This window comes from Halichoerus grypus, chromosome 15 (genome assembly GCF_964656455.1).
Source record: "Halichoerus grypus chromosome 15, mHalGry1.hap1.1, whole genome shotgun sequence".
Taxonomy (NCBI): domain Eukaryota; kingdom Metazoa; phylum Chordata; class Mammalia; order Carnivora; family Phocidae; genus Halichoerus; species Halichoerus grypus.
The window spans coordinates 19,001,784-19,016,369 of record NC_135726.1 but is presented as its reverse complement, the minus strand read 5'-3'; the positions used below and the strand labels follow the sequence as shown (position 1 = coordinate 19,016,369).

At 43.9% G+C, this 14,586-nt stretch overlaps 1 protein-coding gene across 3 annotated transcripts in view; it reads left to right on the top strand.

Moving 5' to 3' along the window:
• CDH5 (cadherin 5) overlaps nucleotides 1–14,586 on the top strand; it is a 48,386-nt gene that overhangs the window by 20,391 nt on the left and 13,409 nt on the right. For 2 of the 3 annotated variants that reach the window (XM_078063574.1, XM_078063575.1), the window contains exons 8-11: nucleotides 2,315–2,457; nucleotides 4,049–4,173; nucleotides 4,505–4,613; nucleotides 6,702–6,947. In XM_078063574.1, the coding sequence (XP_077919700.1) occupies nucleotides 2,315–2,457; nucleotides 4,049–4,173; nucleotides 4,505–4,613; nucleotides 6,702–6,947 (623 nt within the window). Of the gene's footprint in view, nucleotides 1–2,314; nucleotides 2,458–4,048; nucleotides 4,174–4,504; nucleotides 4,614–6,701; nucleotides 6,948–8,254; nucleotides 10,401–14,586 lie in introns of those variants that run through there. The other variant, XM_036115167.2, reaches the window with a different exon arrangement.

The window sequence follows — 14,586 nt, the reverse complement described above, 5'->3', positions numbered from 1 at the left end:
CTCATTTTCCCACCTTTGTTATATAATATACACGAATCTATTTCTGAATCCTCTATTCTGTCCACTGTTCTGTGGCAAAGCCATTTTGTTTTATTGCAGCAGCTTTACACTAAAACTTAGTAGATATAAGCCAAGTCCCTCCCTCACTGTTTTTTTACTTTCTACAGCTTTTATGCATTCTCAAACATTCACTCTTTCATATGAATTATAAAATTATTTTATCTGTTTAAAAAAAAATTAGAATTCTAATGAGAATTGTGTTATACCAATTCAGGGAGAATTAGTATTTCTATGATATTAGGTCTTCTTACCAAGGTCAAAAAACATGTTCCCAAAAATGGAGATTTGGGCCACATCGCACAAGCTCTGGGACTACTACAGTTTTCATGGCCGTTCTATTGTAAATAGACTGTAATGATAATTTTTATTTCTTTATTGATCCAAGAATTTATTTAAGAGATTGATCTGATGTTTTTCTTTCCATTTACCAGTGGTAGGGTATTTTTTGTTTTTGCTTTAACTTGTTCTGGGATACAATACAACTGTGTTTGCATTCATTTTTTCTAGAATACCTAAGATTTTGCTTTATATATTTTAATTTTTCTATTCACAAGGGTTCATAACTATTTTACCTTCATTATGACTTGTAACTTTTATCCCTATGAAGTTACCCAATTTGTTCTGCTAAATACTTTACCTTTAGCTCCACACTGCCTGATGTCAAGTTTGCCGGTCCTGTTTTCTTATTATTTATCTTTGCCTGATAGAAGTTTTCCAACCTGTACTTTCAACTTTTCTAACTTCTGCTTTTCACTTGGTATTGTCTCTCGAAAATAGAAGGTAGTTGGTTTTGCTTTTTAATCTAAACTGAGATGCTTTGGGTTTAACCTATTTACATTTGTATCATAAATGATATGCTTGATCTTACTTTTTTTATCTTGTTACACATTTCTCATTTCTCAAACTTTATGGTTTTTTTCTTTTCCCCCATATTTGCTATAGAATCTATTTTGTTTTCATTTTTTTTCTCCTGGATGTTTGAATGGAATACATTCATTTTTACTTCTACCAGTGAGACTTACTTCTACCTGTAAAATTAAAAATGTTTTCCTGGACATTTTCTACTTTAAAATATCACACACATACACACACACAGACACACAATTGCTTTCCTATATATGATAGATAAATAAATCATTTCATTTTAATTCCTCCCAAAGAAGGCTTTTTCTTTATATTTCTTAGTTGGATAAAGTTAAGTTTTCATAAAAAATTTTCAGGACCCACCTGTATGGGTGACACACTTCCTGAGTTCTGGTATGTTTACAGATACCTTAGTTCCTTTGCCTTCTTATGTTAATAACACCAGATGTGCTCCTATAATCCTCAGAGTATAGAAACTTCACTTCAAAAATACTATCAATGTTTCTAGCATTTAATTTTGTGGGGACATCTCAGGTGAATCTGATTTTCTTCACAAGAACATATTTTTCTGTCTGGACTCTGTTCAGTTCCCTCACATAGCCTTGAAATTCAAAAGTGTCATCAGGATATACGTAAACATTGATCTCTTTTGGAAAATTATGCCTGATATTAATGACTTCTTTTAATCTGTAGACTTGAGCCTTTCTTAAGATCAGGAAAGTTTTCTTTTAGTGTATCTTTTGTTATTTCTTCTGTTCTATTGGTTCTGGAATTTTCGTCATTAGCAGCAAATATATATGTTATATATTACATGTTATATATCTCATATACATTCATCTCTCATTTCTTCACACCTTTTTCTTGATTTCTGGAAGAACTTTTCAAATTTTTACTTCATAAACTTAATTTATTTTCAATTATTTCCTATCTATTCCAGCTCCTTTTTTATTTCTTCCTGGCTCCAGTCCAGCTATCTTTTCTTTTTTTTTTTTATTATGTTCAATTAGCCAACATACAATACATCATTAGTTTTTGATGTAGTGTTCAATGATTCATTAGTTGCATATAACACCCAGTGCTATCTTTTCATTAATCACAAAAACCATCCCCAGCTCTGGTGTACTGGATTATAGCACCTCCTGCCTCAGCTTTCAAAGTGCTACCGAGGGAGTCTTAAGGCACCACCTTCAGCTCAGCCCGGGTAGCATTGCTAAAATAGATGGGATTATCCCACCACTCTGCATCCCACTAGGTGGTAGAACACAATGAGCAGTGAGAGGAGGATGGAGGGGCTGCAAGGGATAGATCCTGAAGGGCCTCATCAGTCATGCTGAGAAGTTTGCACTCAGCAAAGAACAATGGAAAACGATGAATTTCTCTCCCCTGGCAGATATTCCATCCGCAAGACCAGTGACAAGGGCCAGTTCTTCCGAATAACCAAGCAAGGGAACATTTACAATGAGAAAGAATTGGACAGAGAAATCTACCCCTGGTATAACCTGACAGTGGAGGCCAAAGAACTGGATTCTAGTGGTGAGTGGCCCCATATGCCAGGGGACCTGGGCTTTTCTCCTTTCCCTCATTCCTTCAAAATAGGCACAATCTGTCATCTCGATCTCTAGAGGTATTATAAGCTCCTGCTGAAGCACCACTTGGCTGGAATAACTATAGAGCCTCCATCTCCAAGTTGTTCATGGACCAGCAGCATCCACATCACCTGAGACCTTGTTGGGAGAGTAGAATCTTGGGCCACCCCCCAGACTGAATCGGAATCTCATGCACATTCCAATTTAAGAAGCACAGTCATAAAACAGCCTGCTAGACGTCCCTGTGATGAGAATCACCTAAGACACCTTTTAAACACAGAGCCTTCTCTGGAGGTTCTGGTCCAGTGATCCAGAAATGGGGCCAAGGAGTGTACATCAAACAAATACCACATGATTTTTATTATCATGGATGTTTGGAAAAGACTGCTTGCTGGGAGGGGAGGGAGATGATTTATATGCCGGTCAGTGGGTTGAATTCAAAATCTGAAGTACCCTCCATCTTCAAGACTATTAGGTTCTCCAGCTTAGTGTAACTTTTGCCAGAAGGAAAGGCAAGTATTGGAGTTTTGCATCCTTATAAAACTTAACATGAGAAAAATCGCAGCTGCCCTCCGGAGACGGATTAATATGCCTGCCTTACCCAGGAGACCACCAGGGTTCAGACGGGCGGGTGACTTGACCAAGGCCCTACTGGTGCTACCCTAGAGGGCCCCTGCCTCCTATTGCACTTCTGAGACTTATCATCTCCCAGCATGGCAGTCAAGCCCCAACTGCAATGGGCTCCCGCATGTTTTCCAGATCAGTCTTTGCCCTTTCTTCCCCATCTAATCTCATTCACACAATTTTTAAACTTTAAAAGTAATAGTTTGTTGTTCATTTTAAGATATGAGAGAAAATACAGAAAAAGAGAAGAAAAGCATCCCCTCATAATCCCACCACACGGAGATAATTACTGTTAGCACTTTAGTGTACTTTCTCCGGTCTTTTATTTTTCTATACATATTTTTATATAACTGAGATCATCATATTTATATAAATATCATATCCTGCATTTTTACTTAACCTTATTCCAGAACTATATTCTCATGGCACTAAAATACCTTTTTTTATTACAATTTTTAAATGTAATTTCCATGGGCATTGTAAATGGCCACACATTCCATTCTTTTAAAGTGGTTTAATTTGTTAACCCCATCTCATTTACGTTGTTTACCTTTTAATTATTTTGTGATTAATTAATTTTATTGATTTAGATAAATTACTTTTATTTAAAGTAATTACTTAATTAAACTATTAGATCAATTTGGTTGTTAATTTAATTAAAACCTTCTTTAATTGGTTTGCATTGTCTAACTTTTTGATTCTTACAAGTAACTGTTTAGTAAACATCCCTGTGCATGAAGCTTGATGCCCCCCCTCTCTCCTCTTCCACCCTTTCATCCAGAATGCCATCCCTGGTCTCTCTTCCAGAGGTCCCTATCCCCTCTTCCTGCAAAAAGGGCACCCCTCCAGGATTCCCCATCCACATACCTTCTATCTCTGGGGCTGGCATCATGAGCCCTTTCCACCCCCTGCAGGGTACCCCACAGGCAAAGAATCCATTGTGCAAGTCCACATCGAAATTTTGGATGAGAATGACAACCCTCCAGAGTTCGCCCAGCCCTATGAGCCCAGAGTGTGTGAGAACGCTGCCCAGGGCAAGGTGAGTCTGGCTCAGTTTCAGGGGGGGCACACCCACTGAGGACAGGCTGAGAGGCAGCACCTCCTACCCACAGCCAGCCGGCGTTTCACTTAGCTTAATGTAACCTGCACGACAGCCTTGAGGAAAGGGATTGATATCCCCACGAGAAACTGAGGCCCAGAGGGGATGTGTGAGGAGGGTGGTCCAAAGAGTGGCTTTGTGGAGACCATTTAGGTTAGTGTTGCAGGTGAAATGCAGCCATGGTCAGGTCTGAACCCAAAGTCACCACCACCACTAACCCCCCAGCCACCCCAACACCACCACTGACTGTCCCCCATCTTCCATACTCCAGCTGGTTGTGCAAATCTCGGCAATAGACAAGGACATAACGCCACGAGATGTGAAGTTCAAATTCTCCCTGAGCACCGAGGACAGCAACTTCACCCTCACAGATAATCACGGTATGCATCAAAGTAGTCAGCCTGGCTTCTGGCAGGGGCAGGGTTATTGGAGTCTGGAAGCACCAATATCAAAGACCAAGCCAACAAATGGGGGGGCAGGTCCTGACTGAGGTCAAGTTATGGGATATTTTGTACAACTCCTTACTGGTCTGTGCCATGGTCAGAGCTGCCCTGGCCAAACTGCCAAGTCCACACTCCCCAGAAGATGCTCAGGTCAGCAAGGAATATAGAATAGATATAGGGAGCAGACACTTGCTCAGTTCACTAACGAGCCAAGGGATTCCTTTCCACACCGGATCTCTATGCTCAGCACAACTGCAAATTCTCTATGAACTTTGAGGTCACTACCAAAGAGTCTAAATTGGAAATGTGAAATCCCAAATGCCAAGAATACAGTGAACTTTGTCTTAATTCAGCTACAATGACTACTTACCACCAGGTGGCCCCAGGACAGCATCTGGTCCACTCCTCACAGCCCAGAGGCTGGGATGTCAGTAACGGCCGATCAGAGCTTCTGATGAGCATGTGCTTACAAGGATGATGCTGAGTTGGCTGAACTCTAGCCAAAAGTAGACAGGCTTCCATGGCTTCACCAGCTTCCTGAGAAAAACAGAGAAAAATCCCTCTTGGGCCTCAATAGAGCCATCCTTCACCCACCGCCAGGCAGAATTCCTGCCTATCTCTGATTGGCAAAACTGAGGTTTTGCCAGTGAGGATCCCTGTACCGAACAGCCACCGCCACCTGTGAGGAAGGTCAGGGCCCCTGAGAGTGTGAGGCAGACCCAGGGGATCAGCCACAGACCCATCCTTAAGGAGCCTCCTGTGGGACAGGAAAGGCGGCCATGATGTGTTGGCAGTCAATGACAGACCATTCATTTGCTCAGCTGTCTTTAGCAGTAAACAATGTGGCAAAAATACCTGTCACCCCATCCCCCCATGTTCACCTCAATCCTACTTCAGAGAGGGTCTGCACTGGGATAGAAAGTTTAAGTGCCACCCCAGAGGCACCCTACGTACAACCAGGAGGCAAGCCTATTGGTGCCAGATTCACTTACAACATGAATGTCCTATTATGATAGTAAATGAGTATAGTGAGAAAACTCATTTCTCCCATAAAGTATCGGTGACCATATAGCTATTATTTTCGATTATAATAGACATAGTTACTTAATAACAAAATGTAATTAGCTTTCATTTGAAATGTAAATGATGGCCTCCTTTGCTTTTGACCAGCTTCCTGAGTGAGCTGATCCCGAGGGGCTAGATAAATCCTGGAGCAGGGAATCCCTAAATCCTCTGACTGCCGGCATTATAACTTCCCAGGAGCCTGCAAAAGGCAAACTATCTGGCCTCTGCCTGCCCAGAGCCATTGAATCTGAAATGTGAGAGGGGGAGGGGGGGCTGAGGGGAGGGATATGGAGGGGAAGGGAGAGCAGGGTTCTGAAAATCAGCATGCTTAAAAAGCTCTCCGGGGGATTCTTCTGTATGTGGAACCACTGATTGGAGCTGGGAAGGAGAGCCAATATTTGGGCCAGAGCACATTCCCGGTTCCATCCAGCCTACCCAGGAAATCCTCAGTTACCCATGTCATCACTCCCTCCGTGCCCCAGGGAACAAGTGTTTTGTTTTCACTTTCTAGTGGATTTTCAGGAATGGCAGAAACAGCCTTCAAAATTAGCCCAGTGCTAAAAGACTTTTAAACACTTTCTTTTTCCCCATTGTCGAAGCTTGGTATAATGCATTAATTGAGCCAAAAGAGAACCACCTATTATTGGAGCGGGGTTAGGGAAGAGGAGGTGGGGGTCAGACATATGGGTTGCTCACAGAAACAGAAAGCGAGGATTTTACATTTGGGCCAAGCCATTCTTAGAGGCTAGGTCAAAGCCGCTGCCCAAAATATCCCCTCTCTGGAGGAACCGACCCGCACTGAGGCAGGGGATGCAAAGGGTGGAGAAGCAGCCCAGGCTGCATGTGGGCTGGCACAGTCATGGAGGCCTCCCTGGAGGAGGCAGGCCACACTGTCAGTGTGGATGAGCAGACAGGCACTCTGGATAGCAGAGCCTGACTCTGAAGCCCTGGTGTTTCCAGATAACACAGCCAACATCACAGTCAAGTATGGACAGTTTGACCGGGAGCGTGCCAAAGTCCACCACCTGCCTGTGCTCATCTCAGACAATGGGAGGCCGAGCCTCACAAGCACCAGCACGCTGGTCGTGACCATTTGCAAGTGCAACGAGCATGGCGAGTTCACCTACTGTGAGGAGATGGCAGGCCAGGCAGGCGTCAGCATCCAGGTGCTGGTAGCCATCTTCCTCTGCATCCTCACCATCACAGGTCAGTGCCCAGGAGGGTGGGGAGGGGACACTGGGGGCGCTTCAGAGGAGGAGGAAGAGACCAGGGATCCAAAGGGCAACCCTGCCTCCAGCCCATATCCCACCCTGGGCCTCAGGTTCCACAGCCGGACACAGGGATAGAAGCTCTATCTCCCTGGATGCCTGCATCCTAAGGGTGGGGGTAGAAGTGGGGAAAGGGAGAGTTCATGGCCCTTCCCACACTTTAAAATAATTTACATATATGACATTCATTCATTCAATTTATACATTTTGAGCACTTACTACATTCCAGGCACCGTTCTAGGCATTTATTTACATGAACCCAATTTTGGAAAAAATACCTCTTTTGGAAAAAAAAAAAATGGAAAATTTAAAAAATTCTAGCTTAGCTCACCTCCAGTGGCTTTCCTGCCTTTTTTAGGATTCCTACAGCCTTGATTTCTTTTTTTTTTTTTTTTTCCTTGTTTGGGTCTCAGAAATTTTAGGAGCATTTTAGGCCTTGCTTTGTTTGGGGTTACCCAGGGAAGCAGACCCTGGGACAAGGATTGGGGTACAAGTGATTTATTTTAGAAATGCTCCCAGGAAGCCCTAGAAGGAAGAGTGGGGAGTGAAACAGGGAAGGGAGGCAGCTGATGAAGGAAGAGTTGTCAATACAAGTTAATGGTGTGGGTCCCGGGAGCTTCCTGCCATCTGGGATGGGGAAGCAGTGGGGCACTCACAGCAGGTGTTTATCCACCAGCTCCCCTCAGCTGATGGTTGAGGGCTTCTCCCAAGGGAATAAATTCTCCTGGACTTCACCAGCCCTGAAATGGGGCAGGGTCCGGTCCTCTAGAGGAAGGTTAGAGATCGCCCTGTGCACCAAAATGAAAGGCCCCGGGGATGCTGTGGGGGCACCCGCAATTATCTGCTCCAGGCTTTTCCTGCCAGTGCCCGCCCTGGGTGTGCCACCATCCTGGCGCTTCCCTGGCAGAGAGTCCAGACTCAGACCCCCTTTTAATAATAATGAGTGATAATAATGATAATGACATCACCACCACACACAGAATTGCACTTAACCTCCCAACTACCTTAGCAAATATAAACAAAGCAGAGAAGTCATCATGGGTCTGTCCCATGGAGGTGGGGGGAGGGGGGTTGGCTCTGACCCATGGAAGGTGGAGGAGGGGGCGCGGGTACCCACCAAGTGTCTGGCCCGAACCAACCTGTGCGTCGGCTGAGAGGCTGGGCTGGCTCGGCCACTTCCTGGGAGGAGGGGAGGACGCAGGTGAGCCGCAGGGGCCGGGTCTGACTGGCTCTGACCCGCTGCAGTGATCACCCTCCTCATCTTCCTGCGGCGGCGGCTCCGGAAGCAGGCCCGCGCCCACGGCAAGAGCGTGCCCGAGATCCATGAGCAGCTGGTCACCTACGACGAGGAGGGCGGCGGCGAGATGGACACCACCAGCTACGACGTGTCGGTGCTCAACTCCGTGCGGCACGGCGGCGCCAAGCCCCCGCGACCCGCGCTGGACGCGCGGCCGTCCGTCTACGCGCAGCTGCAGAAGCCGCCGCGGCACGCGCCCGCCGCAGCGCATGGCGGGCCGGGGGAGATGGCCGCCATGATCGAGGTGAAGAAGGACGAGGCGGACCACGACGGCGGCGGCCCGCCCTACGACACGCTGCACATCTACGGCTACGAGGGCGCCGAGTCCATCGCCGAGTCCCTCAGCTCCCTGGGCACCGATTCATCCGACTCGGACATCGATTACGACTTCCTCAACGACTGGGGGCCCAGGTTCAAGATGCTGGCCGAGCTGTACCGCTCAGACCCCCAGGAGGAGCTGGTGTACTAGGGGGCCCCGGGCCTCTCGTCTGGGGACCCAAACCACTGCAGCTCGGGCCAGTCGGACACCAGGCACTGAGCCCGCAAATTGTAGCACTGACACCCCAGCCCAGCAGCCCTTCCTCGTGGGTCCCAGAGACTTCACCACCTTGGGTAGCAAACTCCAGGTCCCTGAAAGGTCCAGGAACATATTTCAGTGACAGCTACCCCCCAAATGCTGGAAGATCCAGGCTGGGGTTCTGTCTGGGCTCGGACACCCATAACCCTGTCCCCTGGGACCACGGGTCCCACTCAAAGCCTTTCTGCGGCTCCTCAAAGCAGCTTATGTTCAATTTCCAGGGGGAGATATTCCCTTGAAACCCTGAACCCCCTGGTGAGATTGGGGAGGTCGGGGAGGTCCTGGTGCCTGTCTGCCTGGAGGCAAAGCGCTGGATGGCATGGCCTGTGGGGCAAAACTCTCTGTCAGCCCAGTCCCACGGGAGACTGGAACTGTCCATCAGCCTACCCTGCTTCAACTTCCTCCACTCTCCCAAGTCCCCTACCACTCCCAGCCTCTCCCCAGGCCTGTCAAGAAGGAGGAGGGGGCCCCTTGACAGCTATAGAAGGTGGGTCCTGAAATGACCTCCCTGGCCTGCCACGCCCATAACTACTGTACTAAGCACTGAAAATTCAACCAAAGTCAGGAAAATGGCTTGTTGAATTTTGAAGCAACTGTGAATCCATCCTGGAGGGACAGTGGAGACCAAGTGTGACAGATCACTTGGTGAGGGCAACCTCCACACCCACACCCTTTGGAGAGAGCCTGGAGTAGCTGTGACCCCCCATTTTGAGACTCATCGACAACCCCTCCAGTTTTGCCTGGGAAGTGGAGCAGATGTTCCCAGAACAGAAGACCTCTCCCCTATATGCCTTGCCTGGTCACTCACTCATGCTCTTTCTCTCTTTCCATCTACTCCTTATCTCTTGACTTCAAGGCCCTCAAAATCTGACCCTCAGCAACTCTGGCCAAAGTCCAAACCCAAACATGACTGCACTACAGAACTGTGCCATTTGCCTTTAGGCACCTCGTTGTTGCCACATCTCAGGAAACCCCTGCAGGGCCCCCACACCCTGCAAAAAGCAAGGCCCCTGCCCTGTCCACGCCCTGTGGTTATCTGTGCATCTCCCACTTTCAGCCAAATATGGAACATTACATTGCAAACATGTCCTGGGGAAGTGGCATCACTCAACAAGAGGGGGCAGGACAGGAGGGAAACTCTCCAACTCATCCTTGGTCATGGACTGAGGTTCCCCTCTGAACAAGGGCCCTCACACTTCAGGAGATTGTAGATAACACTGACTTTTTTTTTTTTTTAACCAATATCTAGTTTCTGTAATTTTTTTGTTTACTAATAAAACTTACATATTTCTAGCTCTCACAAACATATAGAATAAGGGTTTTTGCATAATAAGCGGGTTGCTATTTAGGTTAACAACTTTAATTTGGGTTTTTTAGTTGGATGAACAAATTCCTGTAACCTTCTTTTTCCTATCATTGTAGTAATTACTCTAGTGATAATGACTATATATAGGCCACACTGGTGCATGGGATGTACTGTATTTTTTTTTATACCTAAATAAAGAAAAATCTTGAAATTCTTTTCTTTCTAGAGCTGAGAAAGCTCATGTGAGACACATACACATCACCACCACCACCATCATCATCAAAGGACACAAGGGGACATTTGCAATTAGGATTTCAGAGACACTCACTCTGCATTGAAGCACAGAATAACACTGGACACCTAGTCCAGCCCTCTTTCTTCCCAGTGCTCAATGCCTTCACTCAGCCTCTGTACATGCCTCCCAATCCCACCTCCACCCTACACAACAGGCAGGGCCTCTGGAAGCTGGGGCTGACACACCATTTGCATTTGGCAAATGGACCAGGGCGGGTGAGATTCATCAGCAGTGAGGGAGGAAATCAATTTCTAATGAGCTGGTTGACAGGAGGGAACAGCTAGCACTGTATTGGGGTGTGTGGACCCAACATTGGAGTCTTGCCTGGAAAACCTCACAATCAAAATGAGAAGAGGAAACCTCCATGTCAGGTCTTGAATTGGGGAGGTATGGGTTGAAGTTTACTTCAACAAGGCCCCTGCTCCTTGACCCCTACCAGCAGGGTTTCCTGGGGACTGTCCTCCAAGGATGATATTTTGTAAAGATCTCAGGGGTCAATTTGTCTTAATTCCAATTTTGCTCTAACTTCCTTTGTGATTTCCTTTTTGATCCATTGGTTATTTGGAATGCATTATTTAATTTTCACATATTTGTGAATTTTTCAAATTTCCTGCTGTTAATGATTTCTATTTTCTTTCCCTTATGGTTAGAGAACATAATTTTTATGATTTCAATCCTTATAAATTTATTTCTGACTTGTTTTATGCCTTAACATATGTTTTATCCTGGAGAATATTCTGTGTGCATTTGAGAGGAATGTGTATTCTGCTGTTAGTAGTGGAGTATTTTATAGCTGTCTGTTAGATATAGCCAGTTTGTAGTGTTGTTCAACTCTTTTATTCTCTCACTTATCTGTCTAGTTACTCTCTATCCATTATTGAAAGTGGGGTGCTGAAATCTCCAACTATTATAGTTGAATTGTCTATTTCTCCCTTCAATTCTGTCAGTTTTTGCTTCATGTATTTTGAGTCTCTGTTGTTAGGGGCATATAGGTTTATAATTGTTATCCTGAAGGATTGACCCTTTAGCATTATAAAATGTACTTTTGTATCTGGTAACAATTTTTATCAGTCTGTTTCATCTAATATTAGTATAGTCACTCCAGCTCTCTTTCAGTTAGTTTGCATAATATATCTTTTTCCATCCTTTTACTTTCAACCAATTTGCATTTTTAATAGAAAGTGTGTCTTCTATGGACAAAATATAATTGGATCATGGCAATTTATCCATCCTACCAATCTCTGATTTTTGATTGGCATGTTTAATCCTTTTACACTTAATGTAATTACTATAAGGTGAGATATATGTCTGCTATTTTCCTATTTTTTTCTATATCTTATATCTTTTTTGTTCCTCTATTACCCTATTACTGCCTTCTTTTATGTTAAACAGGTATTTTCTAGCATACCATTTTAATTCTCTTGTCATGTCTTTACTTTTTTTTTTAATTTCCTTAGTGGTTCCCATGAGGTTATATTTAAAATCTTATAACAATCCAGTTAGAATTTTTACTAACGTAATTTAAATACTATACAAAACTTTGCTGCTATATAGCTCTACTCCCTCTCGCCTCCTTTGCACTATCCATTGTTGTACATATTATATTGTTATACATTGTATGACCATCAACATAAATTTATAGTTTTTGCTTTATATACAGTTGTCTTTTAAATCAGATAGAAGGGGGAAAGGTACACACAAAAATATGCCTCTTTAATTTTTTATATCTACCTATACAGTTACCTTTACTGCTGATCTTTATTTCTTCATATGGATTCAAGTTACTGTCTGTGTCTTTTCATTTCAACCTGAATGACTCTCCTTAGTAATTTTTGTAGGGAAAGTCTGGTAGTGAGAAATTCTCTCCATTTTGTTTATCTGGGCATTAATTTTCCTTTATTTTTTCAAAATACAGAATTCTTGACTGATAGCCTTTTTCTTTCAGCACTATGAATGTCATTCCACTGCCTTCTGGCCTCCCTAGCTTCTGATGAGAAATTGGCTATTAATCTTATTGAGGAAACTTTGTATGTGATACATAATTTCTCTGTTATTGCTTTCAATATTCTCTCTGTCTTTGATCTTCAACAGTTTCATTATGATGTGTCTGGGATAAATCTTAACAGTTTATCTTATTGAAGTTCATTGAACTTATTGGATATGTAGATTAATATTTTTATCAAATTTGAAAGTTTGGGGCCATTATCTTTTCAGATATTCTTTCTGCCTCCTTCTCTCTCTTTTTACTCTGGGACACCCATTATGCATATATGAGTATGTCTGATGATGTCCAATAGCTATCTAAGGCTCTATTCATTTTCTTCATTTTTTTTGTTGTTGTTCCTCTGACAAGATAATCTCAATTGATCTATCTTCAAGTTTACTGATCTTTCTTCAGCTCACTCACATCTCTTCTTGAGCTCTTGTGAATTTTTCATTTCATTTATTATATTTTCAACTCCAGAATTTCCATTTGTTTTTGTATTTTTTTTTAATAATTTCTATCTCTTTACTGATATTCTCTTTGGTGAGACATAATCCTCACATTTTTCTTTAGTTCTTTAGACATGGTTTCCTTTAGTTCTTTGGATGTATTTTAAATAACTAGGTTAAACTCTTTGGCTAGTAAGTCCAACATCTGGGTTTCTTTAGAGATAGTTTCTATCAATTGCTTTTTTTTCCCCTACAAATGGGCTATACTTTCTGGTTTCTTTGTATGTCTCATAGTTTTTGTAGAAAGTTGGATATTTTAAGTAATATAACATGGCAACTGTGGAAACCATACCCTTGCTCCCCAAGGTTTGTTGTTTTGGTTTTTGTTGCTGCTGTAGTTTGTTAGTGGCTTTCCTAAACTAATGCTGTAAAATTTGTACTCTTTGTTGTGTGTGGCCACTGAAGTCTCTGCTTGGTGGTAGTCAGCCAATGAGTAGTCAGATACCCCCTTAAATGCCTAAAACCAATAAATCTCTCAGCGCTTGCTGAAAGGCTCTGTGTGTATGTCGGAAAACTTCTTCAAAGCTCAGGCAGGCAGTTTACAACTCAGCCTTAGCCTTCCCTTTCTGACTGCACAGAGCCTCAAGGTCCACCCGAATTGAGAGCTTGGGGTTTCCCCTGGTGTCTCCTGGACATGTGCTTAGCCCTACACATGTGAGTGGCCTTTTAGATTCCCAGGACTATGCCAGAGTTTTTCAAGTGAGTGGACAGCTCATTCCCCAACTTTTCCTTTTAAGATTTTTGGTCAGCTTCTTGTTTGCCTGAGCTGTTATCACTACCTCAGGCAGCTGAGATGTGAAAGGATTACCACTGATTGTTTTCAGCAAATGCCTTCAGGAAAAAAAGCTGTTTGCATTGAGCAAATCTCAAGTCAGGTGAAATAAAAGCAAGCTTTAAAATGAGGTCTTCTAGGGGCGCCTGGGTGGCTCAGTCATTATGTGTCTGCCTTTGGCTCAGGTCACTAGCCCAGGGTCCTGGGATAGAGTCCCAAGTCTGGCTCCCTGCTCTGCGGGGAGCCTCCTTATCCCTCTTCCCACTCCCCCTGCTTGTGTTCTCTCTCTCGGTCAAATAAGTAAATAAAATTTAAAAAAATAAAAATAAAACGAGGTCTTCTAAGGACCACCAGACGGTTCAAATAATGACAATTACTTGGGAACTGGGCTTTGGAGGAGCTCCAACACCACTCTTCCCTTTCCAGTCATTGGTAGGCTGCTGATTTTCACTAGGATTGTGGGGCTATTGGGTTTCAAGGCTACTACAGGGCTGAAGAGGGGGGAATGTAACTAGGGTAAGTTAAAAGACCACAAAGATCATGGTTCTTACCAAGATTTAGCCTCTTCTTGTGAATAAACACTCACAGAATTGTTGAAAGTCTTTGGTTAATTCCCAGAGTTCTGAAAAAGTTGATTTTGACAATTTTTTCCAGTGTTTTCATTGTTTTTATGGAAAACAGGATTTCCTTATTCTGCCATTCCTGCGGATGTCAACCCCAACACCACCACCTAGGCTGGCTTTTGAGCTCAGTTTTCCTGCCTATCTAATGTCCAAATTCAGAGGCTTGCCCTCTGAACTCAGAGTTGCCCAACCCCTGGATCTCATGAGATCTGTC